Below are 20,521 nucleotides of genomic sequence, written 5' to 3' on the forward strand. Positions count from 1 at the left end.
CTCCGCCGCCGCCAGGCTCCGCCGCGCCCTCACGGCCCGGCCGGGCTCCCCCCGCCCCGCGTCGCCGCCTTTCCGCCGCCCGGGCCCGACCGCCCCCGCTGACTCCGCTGCGCTCCCGCCGCTCCGGGCCCCTCGGCCGCTCGCGCCAGACTGAGCCAGCCGAGCCCCGAGCCGGCCAGGCGGGCCGAGCGCCGAGCCCGCCCACGTGACCGCGCGCGCCGCCGCGACGCGTACCGAAGCGGAAGGGGACGGGCGCGTCGCCGCTGAAGCGGAAGGGCCGGGCGGCGGTTCGGGGAGCTCGGTCGGGCCGCGCCGGCCTCTGCCCGGGCAGCACGAAGCCCCGGGAGCCTCCCTTACCCCGGTACGGGGCCGGCGGGCCGCGGCCTTCCCTCCGCCCGGACTGGCGAGGCCGGCCACCGGAGCTGTGGTGAAGGGGCCGAGCAGGGGCTGAGGGTGGTTTCCGTCCCGGTACCCGGGACCGCAGTTCGCACGCCATTGGAGCGGCCTGCGTGCTGCCGCCGGGCCCTCGCCGCCCCCTCGGCATTCTCGTGGTTTGCCACCGGCCGGTGTCCGTTGAACGGGCACGGGAGAGGCCGCGGGTGCGGTGTGGAAAAGCCGGAGCGGCTTCTCGGGGGTCAAACGCTTCTGAAAGGGATTAGGAGAGTCAGAGCAGTACCACCCACTCAGGAACTCCAGGGTTTTTTAATTCAGCCTCTTCCAGAGTCAAAACGATATTACAGAGATGTTTCTTGGGTTTCTTTACAGTATTTTGAAATGTGTACAAATATTCTTACCAAAATCTCAGAAACTTCCACCACTTCACATTTACTCGAACAGCAGCGCAACGAGCGTGAACTCGCACCTTTTAACGAGCATAAAAAAAATAATCACGGCTAGTAGTTTGTGTCCAGATTGAGATGATCAGTGGAAAAAAAGAAAAAAGTAAGAAATGGAATAAGAAAAAAAAAAATCAAAATACCTTGATCTCACAATCCACTGTTTGCTAGTTAGATTGTTGTAGGCAGATACACGAATAAGGTGAAAGATGGAGACTCTATCAGCCCCGCGAAAGCCACCGCGCGGCGTCATGGTGGGCTTTTTGAGGCTGTTGGAAACCCAGTCCTGTAACTCGAGCGTTCGTTAACGAATGATCCGAGGCTAGAAGCAGTGATGGTGAGTGGGCAAAAACTTGCCTACGCATCCCTGGATGTCACAACATGTTTAATAACTTCCCTGAGGGCGTGATGGGACTTGGTCCTCAGGCAAAAAGTGCGAGTTCCAGCGCTAAGCAAAGAGTGCATTGATCAGGGACGGTCCTGTGTTCATCTTTAAAAAGTACCAAGTCATATCCGCTACGCACGAAAACAAAGTATTACCCTACCGATCCTTCCAACACGCAGAAAGAAAAGCACACGTAGGATCAGCCCCACGTGCTGCTCTGCGCTGCGCATCTGTCATGAGCGGAGCACGCGCACAAAATAAAAATATTCCTCATTTTCCCAGGCTCCTGCTCACAAAACCCCAGACTCCCTGAGCCAGGGCCAAGAGGTTTGCTGTCAAGGGCCGTCCCAAACAATTTACTGCACACTCGGGGCCGCTTGTGCTGAGGCTGGCATGGGGCCAAGTGCAAAGTGACAGCAAGGAAAATTTAGGCACTGTAGTGACTTTAGCAAAAAGAGCCCAAATTTAGCAGAAGGAATCACAAACACACAGAATACCCACAGCCGGACAGCAGCTCGTTTGAAGAAGGCACCTCACATGATTATCAGGGTGACTCTAGCTTTTCTCTATGTTCTACTGCTTTTTCAGACGGTCCGCGAAAGAGCACAAAGCCAGAGATTTTTTTGGCATGAGGTTAATTTGGAATAAGCCCAAAGCAACAACACACCATATAGCAAATTATGTAAAGTCTCTGAATTCATTTTCTTGGTGAAGAAGAAAAAAAAGTGTGTAATGGGGAAATCTTTACCTAGAAAATAACAGTAAGAACCTGCACTGCAGGAATGGACAGCAGCTGTGCAGCAGAGAAGACAGAACTTGTTGTAAGTGCTTTAGCCTTGTAGTACGGGAGGCAGCGTTAGAAACACTGCTGAGCAGAGCGCTCCAGGGCGTTCCTACAAAGTTAGATTATACACTTTGCCATGGAGTGCACAAGCTAGTTTAAGTTTTACCTCGGTCTCTTAGCAGCAACCTCAACTTAGAATACATTTCCTCCTCCCCATAGCATAGGCAGGGTAGCCCTTCGTGGTTTTCTACTCTGGTTTAGGGAAGCTAGAGCCAACTAATCTGTTCCATAGTATAGCGACTGGACTTTCGCAGGCCACCGTGTGCAGGAGCTCAGCAGGCAGCCCTGCTCCCAGAACCATAAGCCTGCCCTGCCCTCACGACATGCCAGCATTTGATCACAGCTTATTAAAACAGCGCTGAAAACTTGCCAAAGGGAACTCAGGTCTGTTCCTCACTCCTCTGTAAGGCCTTGGGCGAGTTTCATCCCGCTGGGGCTTGGTTCCCAACTGTGGAACAGAGATAAGCAGCTCAAGCGTGCTCTGCACGTATAGATTTGGGAGGGCTTTGCTCTGAGCACCTTTCCCTCCCCCCCCTCCACCGGGATAACTGTAAGTTTCCAAGCATGTGGCCCTTAGATAGCCAACAGTCAAGCTAATACTTGGCTACAGCTTCTCACTGTCACTGTTGTGAGCAAAACACCTGTGGTAGCAGTGTTGGCAGAGCCCTGTGCAGCTGAGCTGGACGCAGCATGTTCAGACCCTGGTGTACGTGACACTCCAGCTCTCAGCTGCACCAACACCCCCCTGTGAGCCAGGCTGGTGGTAGGAAGAGAGGGCTATTTACTGCCAGGAGACTTCAGGCGAAGCTGAAGGATTCTCAGAAACCACAGAGCTCAGCAATACCATACTGTCAGCTTTCCCCACAAGGCCATGTTTTGTTTTCCAGAATTCTAGGCTAACACACAAAACCAGTATTTTAACGCCTAAGAGAGGGAGGAAACGTGGCACTCTAAAATGCCTCATACACCTGCGGTGCTGAGGCAAGGATCTCCAACACACTGCTCCTGCTTCTAGTGCCTTTTAAAACCACAGAGAGATTTTAGGGTTCTTTGGCTCTGTATAATTTGGATGATTTCTTTCTGAAGTGGCAGGAATTACCTTTTAAGCTGTAGTAACAGAAGCCAGACCTACTACTGTGGTTTTAACTAAGCATTCAGAAATGGGGTGCAAAACCCCAGCTTCTGAAGCCTCTGCAATTTTCACTACTTTTTGCATGATCGGAGTTGCATCTGTAAAGAATTAACATTTACAACTCCATTTTGCCTAGAGGTTCACCAGGGGGTTCTCTACTTCATTTACTTGAAAAAATGATTGATAAGAATGGTTGATAAGAATAAAAGAGGAAAAGCTCGATGCCACAAAACATCAGCAGTGAAATGCATCAGATCTCCGAGGTCCTTTGCAACGTACCTAAACGGAGCAGTGACTCAGAGGGCAAACATTCCTTCTGAGCAATGGAGAGGCTGCACGCGAGAGCAGGACCTGGAATCTGGGAGTTCACGCAGTGCTTCGCTCTCTTGCCTGTCAAATGAGTCACTTAAATTTCAACAATATTAAAATAACAGCCTGCATCTCCAAGGCAGCCAGCAGCAGACAAAACACCACAAGCATAGCACAATTATTTCCCTGGCAGTCTCAGATGTTAGAAAAGATGCAGGTGTCTCCACTCACACTGACCTGATGGGGCTCTGCAGTTGGAGTTTTGATTAGCAAATAATCCATACAGAAACCTCCAGGAAACAGGTCCATACAGACCACAGCAAGGAGCTGAGCTGCCCTTGCAACCCCTTTTGAAGTGTATTTCACGGCACACGGCTCCATCACTTCTGATGCCCCCGTAGCAGCTGGCAGGCAGACTCAACGGGCAGCCCCAGCAAGAGGCACCGCTGACCACTGTGGTGATAAACGCTGCAGCGCCTGGGAAGGCACAGGGTTGGGAGTTAGGACTCCGGTTTGCCAAACAGCTTTCCAAACATACCCATGCTGGCTGTCATTATGATTACTGTTCAGGACAGCCTTGTTTTTAACAGGTGTGGCTGCTGCATCTACAGGCATCTTTTGCTCAAAGAGCAAACGCTTCCTTTTCTGGCTTGATTCAGGGAATTCAATCCATCTAGCTGACCGGGCTTGGAGAGACCTCGCAGGACACTACATTCAGAAAAGGATTCCAATCCTGATCAAAGTCACATGAAACATTTTGCACTGAAAGTAACAGAGGAGGCTAAACAAAGCTGAATAACAAGCTGGTTTGTTGCTCCAGGAAAGTGCCTAGTGACCATTTCCACTCTAGCGTTGCTGCCTTGACCCCATGGGGAGCCAAACTGTAACGTTCCTAGTGCAGTTTGGCACGGGTAACTGCAGCGTCTCCAGGCTCCACAGTGGGCACCCGCTGGCTGCTCACTCGACTGACTGCGCCAGGCTGCAGCTCTCCGCAGTGGATCTGGAGTGGGAATGCGCCTGACCTCTTAACAGAGCCAATTTTTCTGTTCCGCCACAGTACTCCTTCCAAACAATGCTGCTAAGACCGAGCACTTTACACCACTAAGCAAATGTTGCATCTTCCATCCCAGTTGCCATTGCGGGATAAGAACAGACAGCAGGCCTGGCAGAATGCTGGCAGTTACCAGAAGCACTTTGCAGTCGAGCAGAATTCAGACGTGCAGGCTTGAGTGCAGAGACTGCAGAGGATCTAGTAACCCATTCCGGAAAGTCCAGAGCTCAAGAACCCAGATAATTCCTATTTTTTCCAGCCAGTAACCTGAAAAAGCATTGACAGTTAACATTAAGATGGTGCTTTCAGGACAGCAGAACTGCAGGCAGCTGCAGTTAGCTGGATACACAAGCAGTGCTGTCTGCAGGTATTAGTAGATCAAAAGATAGAAAATAGACTAATAGACTTAGAGGCACTTCATTTTCTAGGTTTCTTTAAGCACCATTTTTAAAATTTACCTTAATGCATATTATTTGTAATGTATCTTGGAATGAACCGCTCATTGTCAATGAAGCATTACAGACACACAGAAAGAAGAATCTCCAGGGCTCTCCGTTTCCCCCTTCTTGCTTCTTTCATCACATCCAGCCCCATTAATTACTTCAGCTGCAGGCAGCTCACGCCCTCTGCAGCTCAACTCGAATCGAACCGGCCGTACCTGCCTCTTGTGACAGAAGAGAAGGCACTGAAAAAAGGCACACCCACCGTGGGACCGAGTGTAGTGTGGAGACCCAACAGGTGTACTCAGACATACAAAAATAAATAATTTTTTTAAAAATTGAATGCCTACAAACTGGTTCTAGTTTCCTCCTTGTCCTCGAATAAGAGGTAAAGAAAGTAGACCCTCATAGCTGAGCAACTCTCCTGAAGGGAAACTTGAGCACCGAGAAGGGGATGCAGCAGTAAGGCCTCTGGTATCACTGCTATCAAGTGCATTGGCACTGGCAAGTGTCACACAATTTTTCAGGACGCTTCTCCCCTCCTAAAGAAATCTTCTACCAGCTTGTCAAATGTCCGTGAGGAATTCTGCTTTAGCACATTTAAGGGAGTGAGTAAATACTGCTCCGCAAATCCAGTTGGAAAGTGCTCATCAGGAACAGGTGCCTGGCTAACAGCACTAGCTGCTCCTGCTGCTCCTGGCTGTTCTCCACTCAGCTCCTCCTTCCCTTTCTCCTTGCCCGTGTGACAAGTGCAACCTTCTTTCGAGCAGAAAGCTGACTCGCAGTAGTTCTGCTGAGGAACCTTAGTACCTGCGAACTCTTCAGTTTTCTCAGTGTGTTTATCTGGGGACTCATAAACAACCCCTCGGGGCCCAGAACACCAGGCAGCTCTTTGCAAGAAACACATGGGTTCCTGCCCCTTCCTTTTGCTTTGCTCCTGTACAGACTCTTGCACAGGCTTTGGGATTTTGAGGTCAGGAAGTGTCTGGGGGGCAGAACTTAGGTATTTCTGAAAGTAAGCCTGGCACGTGCCACCCTTCACGATTGGAATGACCGAGCAAGGCTTCAGCCACTTCACAAACTCGCACAGCTCCGAAAAAGATGAGTGATCCGAGTACGGAATGAGGTGGATGTTGGGGTGGGTGACCTTCACGGGCCGGCCAGTAGGGAGGATGGCAATAGTGGGGTGCAGAGTGTTCCAGCTGACAAGCGTATCCCAGCGGATCTCGGTGACATCCACAGCACGGATCCAGCCAGCCCCCTCCTCGGTGGTGAACACATCAGGTAGCTCCAGCAGCCGCATCTGCTCCAGGCGCCAGGGGCTCACCACGACCCAGGTGCTGAACTCCACGGCCAGGTCCACCAGCAGCGTCTCCTTCCCCAGGCTGTACACACCTGCGGGGAGAGCCATGAGCAGCGCACCAGGGACGGGAGGGCACGAGCCCCTGCCGAGGGGTCACGCCGACGGGAGGGGAAGGCGAGGGCACTGCGGCGTGAGGCGGCACTCACCGATGACGACTTGGTGTCGCGGGTGCGTGCGGATGACGTGGGCGGCCTGGCGCGTGGCACGCTGCCGCGAGGGCAGCGGCCGGTGCGGGTGGCAGTGGGTGTTGTCCAGGTAGAGGCGGTCGATGTGGCGGCCCCTCAGCGCCGGCTCACCCTGCATCGAGCTCGTGTAGCGGAAGTCCCCTGCAAGGACAGGGTCGTCAGGGCAGAGCGGGGGCCGCGGCCGGGCCCGGGGGGGGCCTGCCCCGTACCTGTGTAGAGGATGGTGCCGAAGGCGCCCTCAAAGAGGAACATGACGGAGCCGGGGCAGTGGTTGGAGTCGAGCAGCGTCACCGTCACCGTCACCTCCTCGCCCAGCACGTGGCTCTGCCCCACCTCCAGCGGCCGGATCCAGCACGTCGGCACCTGCGGGGGCCGGGCGGTCAGGACGGGGCGGGTGGGGCCGGGCGGGGCGGCGGGGGCACCGGGCGCACCTACCTGGAGGCGGCGGTGCAGGAGACGGGCGGTGAGCGGCGAGCAGTACAGCGGGCGGCTCCAGGTGCTGGACAGCCCCACCGTGTGGTCCGAGTGCAGGTGCGACAGGAAGAAGAGGCGGGCGCCGCCCGCCCTCCGCACGCTCCAGAAGTCCACGGCGATGGGCGTACCGGGGATCACGGTCCCGCTCATGGCGGCCGCCCGCCGGGGGCAGCAGCTCCCGCCCCGCCGCTTCCCGCCGAATTTGGTGGGCGGTACCGCGCAAGCGCAGACGGCGCATGACGGAGCCGAGTCGCACGTCAGGGGCGGGGCGGGAATGCGTGCGCAGCGTGCTAGGCGGGGCTCAGGCGTTACGTCAGGGGTGCGGAGGGGGCGCGTGCGCGGGGCGTGGCAGCGGGCCTGAGCCGAGCGGAACCGAGCGGAACCGAGCGGAACCGAGCCGGGACCGGACCGGACCGGACCGGACCATGCCGTACCTGGGCGGCGAGGACGCGCTGCGGGAGCTGCGCCGGGCCCTGGCCAACCCGCACGTGCAGGCGGATCGGCTGCGGTACCGCGCCGCCGTCTTGCGCGTTATCCGGTAAGGCGGGAGGCGGCCGTGGCGGGGACCGGGGCGGGGGCCGGGGCCGGCCGCGCTGAGCGATGTCTCCGCCGCAGGCACATGGCGCAGGGCGCGGACGTGTCGGGGCTGTTCCCGGAGATGGTGAAGGCCAGCGCGGCGGCCGACGTGGTGCAGAAGAAGCTGGTGTCGTTGTACGTGCGGGCGCAGGCCCCGCGGCAGCCGCAGCTGGCGCTGCTGGCCGTCAACACGCTGCGCAAGGACTGCGCCCACCCCAGCCCCGCCGTGAGAGGGCTCGCCCTCCGCAGCCTGTGCGGCCTCAGGTGGGACGGGGCCGGGGCGGCGGGAGGGGGCTGGGGACGGGGAGGGGACCGGGGCCGGGGCGGCGGGAGGGGTGTGGGGATGGGGCCGGGGCCGGGGCCCGCTGACGCCCGGCCGCCCGCCCGCAGGATGCCCGGCATTCAGGAGTACCTGCGGCAGCCCCTCCTCAGCGGCCTGCGGGACAAGGCCTCCTACGTGCGGAGAGCGGCCGTGCTGGGCTGCGCCAAGCTGCTGAAGCTGCAAGGGGACTCCGAAGTGGGTAAGGGGGCTGCCCTCCCCGGTGGATGGTGCCCGCCGGAGTTGGGGCATATGGCTGCTGAAAGCACGTCCGGGCCGGCGGTTTGTCCGGGTTTCGCTGCGTATCGAATCGTTAATGAAACACCAGGCGCTGCCAGGTGCCGTGTCTGCATGCCCCTTCCGTACCTGCCTCCCGCAACGCCTGGCCGTTTCCGCGGTCTCTGATCGGCCGGGTGCCGTCCTCGCATCCGCAGACCTTCAGGAAAAGCTGTGCCAAGGGCGGGCGTTATTGTAGAGCTGGAAGTTTTGTTGACTGCTTCTCCCAGTTCAAGCCGTATCTGTTGTTCGTGATACAGACAGTGATTAAATTGCAACATGGCAAGAGAATTTGATATAGAGACCTCTGCTTCTTTGCAGATGGGGCGTTGGTGAATGAGCTATACAGTTTGCTTCGTGATCAGGATCCTATTGTCGTTGTGAATTGTCTGAGGGCCTTAGAAGAGATCTTGAAGAAGGAGGGAGGAGTTGTCATCAACAAACCCATCGCCCATCATCTCCTCAACAGGTTTGCTGTCTTTGAGATTTAGATGGTGCTGGAAGCTTCGTTCTTGTTCTTGCATTTCGCATGCTAGCAAAACAGGTATTTCTGGGCTCTTGTCAGAACTTGAAGGGAAGAGTCAGGCACCCGAAGGTAGGGGTGCCCATCCTAAGAGAGACCAAATTACTGTTATGCTAAGATCTTAAGAGAAATCTGAGATGCCCTGCTTTTCCAGGGAGTCATCGTTTCAGCTGGTTGTTTGTTTTGGAGTTGTAAGTTAATGTGATCACTTTTTTTGTGACAGTATGTACGATATATTTGTGGGACTGGTATGTTCTAGTACGTCTCTCCTAATCCATTGAAAGAGATGTAACTTATCCATTGCTTGAAGAAATTAACATTTCTGCAGATGATTCTACGTGATCTGGCAAAAGAGGGGTGTTGTTCTGCACAGGGATCTTGTCAACGTTGCTGTCTGGCTTAGAGCACCAGCAAAAGTGCACCTGCCTGATACTGGGTTAAGCCTATGGGCACAAGCTGGTCAATTCTCTTGAGTTAAAATTGTGGTATCTACTTCTGAAGCATAGCGTTCGGTTTGGAACAGAGACTGTAAGAAAACTCGGATGCTAAGGCCTCTATTCTGCACCGCGCAGACCTTGGTGCGCTTCTTGACTCCTGCAAACTGTGTTTATTCTCTTGGCAGGATGGCTGATCTGGATCAGTGGGGGCAAAGTGAGGTGCTCACCTTCCTTCTGCGTTACAGACCCCGCAGTGAGGAGGAACTCTTCGACATACTCAATTTACTGGATGGCTATCTCAAAAGCAGCAGCCCCAGCGTTGTGATGGCAGCCACCAAGCTTTTCCTAATGCTGGCCAGGGAGTACCCACATGTGCAGACAGATGTTTTGGTGAGAGTGAAGGGACCGCTGCTGTCGGCCTGCACTTCTGAGAGCAGGGAGCTCTGCTTCACTGCGCTGTGCCATGTGCGTCAGATCCTTGGTAGCCTTCCTGGCCATTTTAGCAGCCACTACAAAAAGTTCTTCTGTTCGTATTCAGAGCCCCACTACATCAAATGCCAGAAGATGGAGGTGTTGTGTGAGCTGGTGAATGATGAAAATGTACAGCAAGTACTGGAGGAGCTGAAGGGCTATTGCACCGATGTATCGGTAGAGCTTGCCCAAGGGGCAATCTTCGCCATAGGTAAGAGCTGTGTCTTGCCTGAGGAGCAGCCACAGCCCCAGACCTTTTAAGGCAGGCCTTTCTCTGCTCAAGTATGTCTGGGCAAATGCCAAATAACTGCTCTGTGCTGAAGCAGAACAGCCCCCTGTAGACCAGCCTCCCCAGGAACGTTTTGTGCGAGCGTGTTTCTAAACCTTGATTGTGCCGATGCTTTCAGAAGTCCTGGTATTGAACTGTTTCAGGTTGCGCATGATGTCCTTGAATCTCGTTCAAGTGTCTGTGCTCTGATGAGATGCTCTAAAGAAATAGTGTCATTTCATCTTATTAATGAGCTTTACAGTGTTGAATGAAACTGCGTAGTGGGTGGAGGAGCTGCTCTAATACCTGCTTGTTTTTTGAGTTGTGATGGGGGCACAGTTAAGGTGATTTGGGGTGCTTTTGGTTTTGTAAGCTTTAAAATAAGTGAGTTTCTGTAGCATTCATAAGGAGAAAGCCAGGTTTGCTAAAATGCCTTTCTTATGTGTTACGCGTAAGAAAAGTTCAGACTTCTGAGGCGTGGCTTCAGAGAAAGGAACATATCCCTTGTGTGGGAAACAAGCTCGTTTGACTACATTTTCAGAAATTGTAGTCTAAAGGGAAGAGAAAGACTGTTTCTTTAAAGTGAGTTTGTAATGAATAGTTGGGCTCATGGTTCCTGTTTCACTCCGATAAAAGATTGACTTTAATGTTCTTTGGTTTCTCTGCAGGCAATATCGCAAGGACGTACACCGAACAGTGTGTGGGGATTCTGACAGAGCTCCTGGGGCTCCAGCAGGAGCATATCACTTCAGGTAATCATCTGCAGGTTGTTTACCTGGCTTATGCTTTCAGGAGGTGGCCTTGCTGGGGCTTGTGGTCCCAAACTCGAGATTCTGAAAGGCACTTGGCTTTTAATTTAATTGGCATCTTCAGATGGAAGTCTTCTGGTGGAGTGGGGGGTTTATAGCGTGACCGGACATTGTAGTTTTTCCTTCCTTAGGAACTGCCCTTCATGATGAAGGGGGAGATGGTCATAGTTGCATTCGTGGTCCAATGTGGAGGCTCCTTTCTGGTTGCCGCCTGCTGACTTAGGGAGTGAGGACTCAGCAGAGACATTTTAGTGACTGACTGAGGGCCAAGGTGATTAATAGATCTCTTAAATCTTTATTTCTGTTCCTCATATAATAGTCTGATTCAGTTGTACCCAGGCTTCTCTTTTTCTTCTGCTGCCGTCAGGTCTAACTTCATATCATTGCTGTTTCTGCCCTCTCTTTTAAATAGTCTTGCTTTCAGTTTTGAAAATCACACGCTTGCACTCAGCTGTTAGAAGCTGCTGGTGTTTCTGTAAGTGGGCAGCAGAGCCTTTAAAATTTTGACCTAAAGTTCATGAGACTCATTTTGCATTGGTGTTAGTTTAAATTTGTCATTTTAACCTTGTGTGTCTGAAGCATCATGAGTCAGTGTCTTTTTAAAGGTTGGGGAATGTCCAGAAGAGAGCTTGCTTTCCAGCAGCCACAGAAACCATCTAAAGATTCGGTGCTTTATTTTAGACTTGGTGCGACTTTGCTCTGACAAACGTGGTGTCATGGGACTTTGAAGAAGGGTGTCTCAAATCATAGTCACAAGCAAGGCACTGACCTCCGTAGCTGAGATTTGCAAAGTCTCGAGTGGAGTTTTTTTGATTTTATTTCCACCCCCGCCCCAGTGGTTGTATAACTCGGGGGGAATGCTGATCATTTTGTTTCATTGCAGCGGTAGTACAGGCTTTTCGGGACCTGGTTTGGCTGTGTCCCCAGTGCACGGACGCCGTGTGTCGGGCCCTGCCTAGCTGTGAGGATGCCATCCAGGACAGTGAGGTAAAGTGGCTTTGTGCCTTGGGCTGGCAGCTGTTGCGGGTGGCTGGACAATGACTGTTTGGCTTTCCTTTGGCTCGTGATTGGTGGGCAAAGATCAGAAATCTTCAGAAGACTTGTTCTCTCGTATCTATTTCATGTCAGCACTGTCTTTCTGGTAAACAGTGCCTATTTGCTATTTTTTCTGTGGTTCCTTCAGGGCAAGCAAGCGCTGATCTGGCTCCTGGGCACACATGGTGAGAAAGTACCAAATGCCCCCTATGTTTTGGAGGACTTTGTGGAGAACGTGAAATCGGAGATGTTCTCGGCAGTGAAGATGGAGCTTCTGACAGCATTGGTGCGACTCTTCCTGTCTCGTCCTGCCGAGTGTCAGGACATGCTAGGGAGACTACTCTATTACTGCATAGGTAGGTTCCCTTCCTTCTGTTTCTGTAGTACAGCCTTGTTGGCACCTGGTTTGGCTGCGGCCCCAGTGCGTGGGTGCCGTGTGGCGGCATCCTGGCTGTGAGGAGGCCATCCAGGATGGCCAGGTAAGGTGGCTTTGTGCCTTAGGCTGCTACGTGGTCACTAGCTGTCTGGTTGGTGAGCATAACAGGCTTAACTGTATCCCTGGGAATCTGTTTTTAGTGATGAAGGGTTAATCTGGATGATAGAATTCTCCATAAATTATGTCCCTCTAATTCCCAGAGGAGGAGATGGATATGGCAGTACGAGACCGTGGATTGTTCTACTATCGCCTTTTGCAGTCCGGTGTGGAAGAAGTGAAACGGGTCCTGTGTAGCCCCAAGTCTGACCCTTCTCTGGGGCTCCTGGAAGACCAAACTGAGCGACCTGTGAATACCTGGGCTTCAGAGTTTAACACTCTTGCACTGGTTTATGGCAGAGAACGCTGGGCACTTGTCACTGCTTACCAGCCAGCAGAACCCTCTTACGCTTGTTCTCCTTGTACTGACTCCAGGAGCAGAGACACAGGTAACCTGCCTTACCTTCATCTGGGATCCGTTTTCCTCTTGTCAGTAAATGTTCTCATGGGCTTTCTTTGGAAGAAGATCACCATGCTTTGAGAATGCTGTCTTAGTGTTCTGACTTGTGCAATGCATGGCTGCGATTCCAGCCCTCTTCATCTGATGGCTCCATAAGATGTTCTTTGTGAAATTGGGAGCTGCACCTTATATGCTGCATCTCATGTGTTTGTGGTTTAATTTCAGAGTCACTGATTTCTGAAGAGAGTAAAGAAATCCTCAAGGCTCATCCCGATACAGGCAACCTGACCTTAATTTCTGATGTTTACCTGACTGCAGAAGAGTTTGAGAAGACCTGGCTGAGCTTAGAGATGAGCTGCCACCTCTCTTTGCCCTGGTGTGGGACTGTTCAGCCAGACACCATACAGACAGCTCTTCACGTTGTCCACATCCAGACCATTGCTATGAGCAAAGCTGGCGTCCAGCCCTGGAAAGCTTATCTCAGTGCTCAGGATGACACTGGTTGCCTCTTCCTAACGGAGCTCTTGCTTGAGGCGGCAGATTCGGAAATACAGGTGTCAGTGAAGCAGAGTGAGGCAAAGCCGGAGGCACTGCAAACCTTTATCTCAGTGTTAAGGACAGTTATGGGGGCAGTTGCCGGACTGGGGTCCTGATTGTTCCCTGCTCCCGTTAGGACGCTTGCTCAGGGCACAGGAAAAGTTTCTTTTTCTGGCTTCATTTGCCAGATGCTGGTTTTGTACTTTTACACTTCGGAGGTGTTGGCAGCCCTTTCCTGGAGCAGAGCTGGGTCCAGCAGGCACGTGTGGTGTGGGGGTGGCTGTAGCTGGAGAACGGGGCAGGACAAAGGGTCTGTCCTCCCTCTGGGCTGGGGGAAGGATGAGGTAATGCATTCGTGAGCCCGCTGCTTCTGCGTGAGTCACAGAAGTGCTGGCATCTACGGTGACTGTCACGAGACACTGACGTGACTGATGGAACCAGAAACGTGCAAAATTCAGGAATGTGTTTTGGAGAGATTGTTCATGAGAATTGTAAATAGTTCAGAGCCTGCAGGACTCTGCTACTTATCTCACATTAAGAAGAACAGTGCAGTGGAGAGCAGTATTTAGTTGTTGGCTCCCTTTACATATGATTTAGTTTTCCATCTGATAGACGGATCTCGATAGTAGCTTCACTTAGGGGTGAACGCAGCTCCGCTGTGCCAGAGATGGGAGAGCAGGGTACATCGTGCTCACTAGAAACAGCATGATTCTTTTTCAAGAGAAAGAAGTGTATTTTCTAGTTGAAATGTGTTACTGTAATCATGAATCACCCTCTCTGAAATTCCCTCCTCAGGGCTACTGTAAGAAAATGCAGGAGTGTGCATGATGTGTTTGCGTGAGTTAACGTGGCCTGAGTTTTGTAGCCTGCACCACTTTGGCTGTGTCAGCAAGCTGTCAGTCCGTGGTGCTCACACCAATAATGGAAGAATTGCTGTTTAGATAATTAACCTGTATGGACTATTAATTTTTTTGTTGATACTGATTTTTACCATTTGTTACTTTGTAACTGGAATGGGTATTTAAAGGGTTTCTTTTCTGTGTACTAATTCCTGTGCAGTACTGTCATCCTGTCCTCACAGTACAGCACACGAGACGGTGCAGTGCTTTGTGACTAAGTTTTTACAGTTTTTAAAGTTATATTCTGGCCAGCCTCGGGACTTGTTTTTTTGATGAGCATGTCGACAGCACACCATCTGCTCTATTGAAAGTTACGGAGAGTTGGACTTTGTACAGTGTCGTGCAAAGTGTCGTGCTCACAGCCGCGGTTTACACACGGCAAAACCCTGCAGAAGGCTCCTTGGCTTACAGTTGAGGTACGTCGGTTACTGTAATGGGGCTTTGTGGTACGCTGTGAGGAGTGGCTTTGTTAACCCTGTTCTGTAAGATTTCTTGTAATTTTGAATTTCTTTTAATGACTGTATTGTACCTTTAAATTGCAATATACCTTGCACGCACTTCACTGAAACGCTGCTGTCGCTGTTAAACAACGGGGTTTAGATTTTATTTCTGATTTTTCCTAACAAAAATGTGAAATATTCCTGGCTGTTTTCTGGAGTACTTGTTCATTCAAGTCTGAAGTCTGTGGGATGGAGCCACCTGATCGCTACCGTAGATCTGGAGGGGACTGCAGTTCGGCTCCTGCCTGCGTGCCAGACAAGGTTTTTCTCTTCCAACTTCCTTGAAGCGAGGCTTTAAGGAGCAATTGTGCAACAATTTATTTCAGTCTTGTGCCAAATTACTGTAACTGGTGAGCTACCTAGGGGTGACTTCAAAGGTAGGTAGCTGTAGCAGGGCTCCTATTCACAGTTTCCAGGGTCTTCATGTACATGTGTTCCTGTCCGTAAGGAAAGCTGTGTTGGAGCACTAGCATTATGCTGTTTTCAGGAAAAAAAAATACAGTTGATTGCTTGTTGGCAAGCTATCATTTACTCTTCTGTGGCTAGACCGAGTCTGGGATGGGACTTAGAGCTTCTAGCCTTTTATCCACACCCCTTTCTTGATGAATAAAAAGGTCAGGAGTCTCTGATAACTTGTAAATATTTCTTTCGTGGAATCATAGAATGGTTTGGGTTGGAAGGGACCTTAAAGATCATCTAGTTCCAACCCCCCTGCTGTGGGCAGGGACACCCTCCACTAGACCACGTTGCCCAAAGCCTCATCCTGGTCTTAAACACTTCCAGGGATCCAGGGGCATCCACAACCTCTCTGGGCAACCTGTGCCAGGGCCTCACCACTCTAACAGTCAAGAATTTCTTTCTAACACCTGATCTAAACTGACCCTCCTTCAGCTTGAACCCATTCCCCCTTGTCCTGTCACTACACTCCCTGATAAACAGTCCCTCACCAGCTTTCCTGTAGGCCCCTTCAGGTACTGGTAAGCCGCAATTAGATCTCCCCGCAGCCTTCTCTTCTCCAGGCTGAACAATCCCAACTCTCTCAGCCTGTCTCCATAGCAGAGGTGCTCCAGCCCTCCGATCAGCTTCATGGCCCTCCTCTGGACTCGCTCCAACAGCTCAATGTCTGTCCTTTCAGTTGATTTTAACAGAAATTACTTATTTTGAAACTAACCACGCCCATAGCTTGAATGACAAGAGAGCAAATATTGTCATGTTTTGCTGTCCTGGGGAGGAGTTGGGTCATACTCTTCCCAGAAGGAAGAAGCTGTGCAACTCTGGGTGAAGGAAGCCAAACCCAAGAGGCAAAGCTCACCTGCAAAGCACAGCAGCTGTGGTGGTGTTCCTGCCCGCTCTGCGATGGCAACCTTCGAGGAGCAGACGGAGTGCGTCGTGGAAGCCTTGTTCTCTGACCTCCTAGGTGGAGATGAGAGTGATTGCCGGAGCCTGGAGACAGACTTGGGAGGTAGGGCAGGTGTGGGAGTTAAAAATGGTTGGTTTGCTGCAGATGACAGAGGAGTTTTGACTGAACGCTTACAAGAAGGAGGCTGTAGCTTGGGGTCCTTGGGTTTCCTAAAATGCAGCCTTGTGATGGTTTCCAAGTTATCTCTGTTCTGGGGGAAAAGTTAGAGCAAGGTAAAGTTGTTTGAACCCCGGGCAGCCCACAGCTGCAGCCTGCCTTGGCAGGGTCAGGAATGGGGGCTGGGATGGACGGTCACCCCGCTTTCCACTCCTGGGGACTGCGGGTGCTGGTAGCGGTGCTGCCGGCTGCTGTGCCCCGCGCGGGTCTGCAGGTCCCCAGTAACTTGCTCCCAACTAACGGGGAGGGACAAGTTTTAACTGTCATTACCAAAAAGAAAGCTCATACTGCTTATTGGATAAAACCAGTTGCTTTAATGTCTAAGACAGAATGTGGTCTTTGCTTCACAAAGCTCCCAACATCATTTGGGCTACTTTGGTTTGCTGGGCAATGCTGCAAGAAACCCAGAATTTCACCTGCGTTCATATCGCTTTTCCCATTACTTTGTCAGCAGCAAACCAGTTAAAACATCCCAGGAGGTACTGGGATCCTGCTGACACCGCCTAGCAAGCAAAGTCCATTTCTCCAAAGCTTCATGGAAGTTTGTTGGTTTGCCTAAAGAAAAAGTCTCAGCGTATTGCTCGTTTCCCTCTCCTGGATCAGATGCTCGTGCCTGTCCAGAGCTGTGAAACTGCCCCCGAGCCCCGGGGGATGCAGGCTTCTGCCCAGGGCCGCAGGCGCCTGAGCCTGACGAGCTAAGGTGGAATTAGTGGCTGGGTGAGGGAGGGGGGGCTGGATCAGGAAGCGATGTCTCCAGATAAAGTTGCCCGGTGCTTTCTGTCGAAAGATCCTGCTTTCAGTTCCTCTTGACTTTGTCAAATGTGGAAATGGTTTTGCTGAAACTTTCAGTGTTGGGTAGCTCCTTCTAGCTGAACCCTGTTTTGGTAATATTCAGAAAAAATAAATAATACTCTGTTGTTGTTTTTTTTCCCCCTTCAGGATGCATTAAGGGAAAAATATTTTAACTGAGGTGCACACACCACGCACACCCCCCCACCCCATTAAGTAGTTTAGCTGAGAAGTTCTAATGGGTTTATATACTTGAAATTTGTGAAGTATGCCTTTTGCTCCTTTGTGAAAACCTTCCCAAATTTGAGTCACTATGAGACTTTGAAATACTGCAATTTGCAGTTGCTCAGAAGAGCCCTTGAGTATAATATCTAAGTTCTCCAAAGACTGCACGCCATGATCGCAGCCTCAAAACACTGGGGAAATGCAGGCGAGACTTTCCTGTCCGATCGATGCTGCTGTGTCACTGCAGTCAGAAGAGAGACAGGAGATGTCTTCCGAGTCCTCTGACCTTCCTCGCTTGCTTCTGGCAGCCTGGGAGGAAGGAGCTGCCGGAACCCGGAGGGGTAAAAGAGCCCTCAGGGATGCCCTTGGCAAAACAGGAGTGGGGATGAACCGAGACACAAGCATGAAGCAACCAAGGTGGGAGGAAGGAGACCTGGACAAACCCGTAGTACGGAGCCCCTTGGCCCCTGTAAATCACCGAATACTTGAATGGCTGTATGATATTTCTTTGGGACTTTGGTTTTGCATTTCCTAACGCGTCTTTGTCAGAGGTCTACCCTGCGTTCACCTCCCGAGCGCCTGTGATGACCGTAGTACCGTTGAAGGCCGCGCTTTGGACGCAGTAGGCAGCTCAAGAGGCTGGGCTGTCAGCATCTGTTCTCTTCCCACATCTTTAGTACGTTGTGCTGTTCCAGAGCCCGAGCAGTCTGCGGAGGAGCTTCGAACCAAGTTTGACCCAGTCGTGATCGCCAGCCGCCTGCGGCGGATGGGGGACCAGTGCAACATGGATTTTGAAAGCGTTTCCTCAGAGGCTCTTGCTGAAGTGCTCAAGGGGAAGGTAAAGCACACCTTGTCCCGCCTGGCCTGCTCCTTGTCTGTAGGCCAGCCTTGTGCTGGAAAATAGCAAAAGCCTAGGGAGCAGCACGGCTTGCGCTGCAGGAGTTGGGGGGGTCTGAGGGGAAGGCAGCCTCCCACCACTTCCATGTCACGGGCAGCGTGCGAGCCAGCAGGACAGAAGCTGAAGGAGGCACTGAGGGAGCTGCCTTTTCTCCTCCTCTCTCCCAGAGGAGCTGCTTTTTATCACCTGAGAAGCCCTGGAGCTGCCCGGGTCACCCTGCCATTGCAGGAGATGCTCCACAGTCTGGGGGCGGCGGGGGCAGCCAGTGTGTCGACGGGGAAAGGAGGAAGACTGTGGTGAGAGAGGCAGAGCGGGTGCTGCAGCCTGCCCTGCAGCCAGAGCTCTCATGCCAGCGCTGCAGGCAGTTCCAGCTTCAGGTTCGTTGCAGCTCTGGTTAAACTACCAGCTGTCCTCCCCGGTCCCTCAACCGTGCTGCAGTTCGTACAAGCCGCAGTAAAGGAGAGCCCTGCCTTCGATGTCCGCGCTGTCTGGGCATCACCACAAAGCTATGAGGTCACCTGCTGTAGTCATGGGTAGAAGCAGGAATTTACCTGAATGTTGCATTTTGAACCTAGACTTACTTAGCACACTGTCATCTAAAAAGAAGCTCAAAGTGCCCTCTTGACGCTTACAGATGGAGAAGTTTGGGTCTGCCGTGGAGACTCTCAGCCAGAGTTGGTGTGACCAGAACCCCGAGCTGGTCTATGAGAGAGCTTTTCTCTGTGTTTCTGTGAAATTGCTAATGCACGTTATTAAGAAAGTCTCAGCTATGGTGCAACCCATCCAACTCATAAAAGCGATTAATGGAAATTCTCGAGTGAGAAACCACATTGAGGCCTGCGGCGGATGGGTAAGGATGTGAAGGTGGTGGTGATGTTTGCCTGGATGTTCATGGCTCTTCCTTTGTGTCTCTCACGTCTCCCACCTGCCTCGCTCGGCTCGTCGCTGGTACCCGGTGTGTCCCCCGAGACACGCGCACCAGCTAACTCCGCGTATAGCCGTGGGTACGGCTTTGCTGAGCACCTCGGTGAAGTCTTGCTGGAGTCGGCATCAAACTTCCCATCTGCTTCTCTATCTCAGGGTTTAATTCCTTATCTCGCTATCTTGGGAGCTCAGCTTGCTACCTTAGATGAGAATCAAAATAAAGAAGGATGGGCCAGACAAAAAGCGCCGTCCTGCTCACGCAGCTTTACAGACCCCGCTTGGTGCATTTTACCAGGGGAAGGGATGGCATCGGTCCGGGAGAGGGTCACAGCGGGAGGCAGGTCACTTGTCCCGCCATCCCGCATCCTCGTCTTTCTGCTGGTTCCTTTAAACCTGCCTTGAATTCTTTCTCTAAAACACATGCACGTAGGGGTTTTTGTTTGTTTTCAGGAGAACTTGGACAACTGAGCGAAACGGCTATATTACTTTCCAGAAGGTGAACCTGGGCTGTTCATTGATTTAACTGGGAGAAATGCTGCTGTATTTCTTCAGGAGACTGCAAGCAGAACTCCACACAAAAGCACCATGTAAAAGAGATTCCGTATCACTGCAAGCAAAAATTAATAAATGTTTATTGTTATTAATTTGTTCTTCTTTGTGTGTTTCTCTTGAATTTAGCCATAAAAGTGCGATTCACTCTTATTCAAGGTTTCTAGGTTAGTGCTTAGTGCCGCAGACTGATCAGGTGAATATTCGTTTTAAAACACGTTTCTGTTAGTTATTCTAAAGATCTGTCTGTTCCTCTCAGGTGGTTCAAAGGTTTATTTTTGCAAAATTAGAACTTCACATTGTTTTAAACTAAGAGGGATCACTCTTTCAGAGTGATTGGCAGCCCTTTGCCCTTTAGCAGCCTGATACAGAAATCTTGTAGCTATTCTGTACCCGATCTGCAAGAAAACACAGAAGGGGAATGCGTTTAATGACTAGTTACAATCGGAAAGAGAGGCAGACCTGGTGCAGCCAGGCTGAAGTCTTTGTGCAAAACGTGAGATATTGGAAAGATCCATGTTGTGATTTCCATACCTTTTTTTTTTGTGGGTTTTTTGGGGTTTTTTTGAAGGTTCTTGGTTTTAGTTTAGTTTAGTTTTTCCTGCTTCTGTGAGTAGAGAAAATGGATGGCTTTCGAGAACTTTGCTCTCTGCATCTCCTTCCCCCTTTGGAATGACCTCCTCTTTGCCCTATGGGTTTTTTAAAGTACCTGTAAGTGTGAGCGAGTGAGGTGAATTTAGGCTGGCATAATTAATTGGATTTCTATAGTCTACTGGAGTCAGATTTGACCCTCTCTTCTGGCACAAGCTGCCTTCCCCACGGCCGCCCGGCAGCAAAGCGCAGCCCCGGGGAAGGGGACTCAGCTGCTGCCCCCCACGCTCGCCCCTCCAGTCCGCGACCCAGCAGGGCTGTGCTGCTGGTGGCGGCTGTCACGGTGCTTGAAGAAGTCAGATATTGGG

The 20,521-nt window shown here is 51.8% G+C and overlaps 3 protein-coding genes across 4 annotated transcripts; 2 read left to right on the top strand and 1 right to left on the bottom strand.

Moving 5' to 3' along the window:
- Nucleotides 1-683: 683 nt before the first annotated feature.
- On the bottom strand, nucleotides 684-7,231 carry DCLRE1B (DNA cross-link repair 1B). Its single transcript, XM_075775589.1, has 4 exons — nucleotides 6,981-7,231; nucleotides 6,755-6,908; nucleotides 6,507-6,686; nucleotides 684-6,392 (listed from the first exon to the last, which is right to left on the bottom strand). Exons 1-4 carry the CDS (start codon nucleotides 7,167-7,169, stop codon nucleotides 5,521-5,523), a joined length of 1,395 nt encoding a protein of 464 aa, XP_075631704.1. The 5' UTR covers nucleotides 7,170-7,231; the 3' UTR covers nucleotides 684-5,520.
- Nucleotides 7,232-7,340: 109 nt separating this feature from the next.
- Nucleotides 7,341-14,741, top strand: AP4B1 (adaptor related protein complex 4 subunit beta 1). Its single transcript, XM_075775588.1, has 10 exons — nucleotides 7,341-7,557; nucleotides 7,635-7,859; nucleotides 7,986-8,116; nucleotides 8,512-8,659; nucleotides 9,336-9,832; nucleotides 10,558-10,641; nucleotides 11,582-11,685; nucleotides 11,882-12,089; nucleotides 12,370-12,654; nucleotides 12,891-14,741. The coding sequence occupies exons 1-10, from the start codon at nucleotides 7,445-7,447 to the stop codon at nucleotides 13,316-13,318; spliced, it is 2,223 nt and encodes a 740-aa protein (XP_075631703.1). The 5' UTR covers nucleotides 7,341-7,444; the 3' UTR covers nucleotides 13,319-14,741.
- A 957-nt stretch (nucleotides 14,742-15,698) lies between these two features.
- BCL2L15 (BCL2 like 15) lies at nucleotides 15,699-19,657 on the top strand. 2 transcript variants are annotated; one of them, XR_012838925.1, is made up of 4 exons: nucleotides 15,699-16,063; nucleotides 17,869-18,029; nucleotides 18,724-19,354; nucleotides 19,464-19,657. XR_012838925.1 is itself a non-coding variant. In XM_075776014.1 (4 exons), exons 1-4 carry the CDS (start codon nucleotides 15,958-15,960, stop codon nucleotides 19,479-19,481), a joined length of 501 nt encoding a protein of 166 aa, XP_075632129.1. In that variant the 5' UTR covers nucleotides 15,699-15,957; the 3' UTR covers nucleotides 19,482-19,657. The 2 variants fall into 2 exon arrangements, 1 of the variants encoding a protein (XP_075632129.1); XM_075776014.1 differs by having other exon boundaries at nucleotides 18,724-18,939.
- The last annotated feature ends 864 nt before the right edge of the window (nucleotides 19,658-20,521 follow it).

This window comes from Balearica regulorum, chromosome 25 (genome assembly GCF_011004875.1).
Source record: "Balearica regulorum gibbericeps isolate bBalReg1 chromosome 25, bBalReg1.pri, whole genome shotgun sequence".
In the NCBI taxonomy this organism is placed as follows: domain Eukaryota; kingdom Metazoa; phylum Chordata; class Aves; order Gruiformes; family Gruidae; genus Balearica; species Balearica regulorum.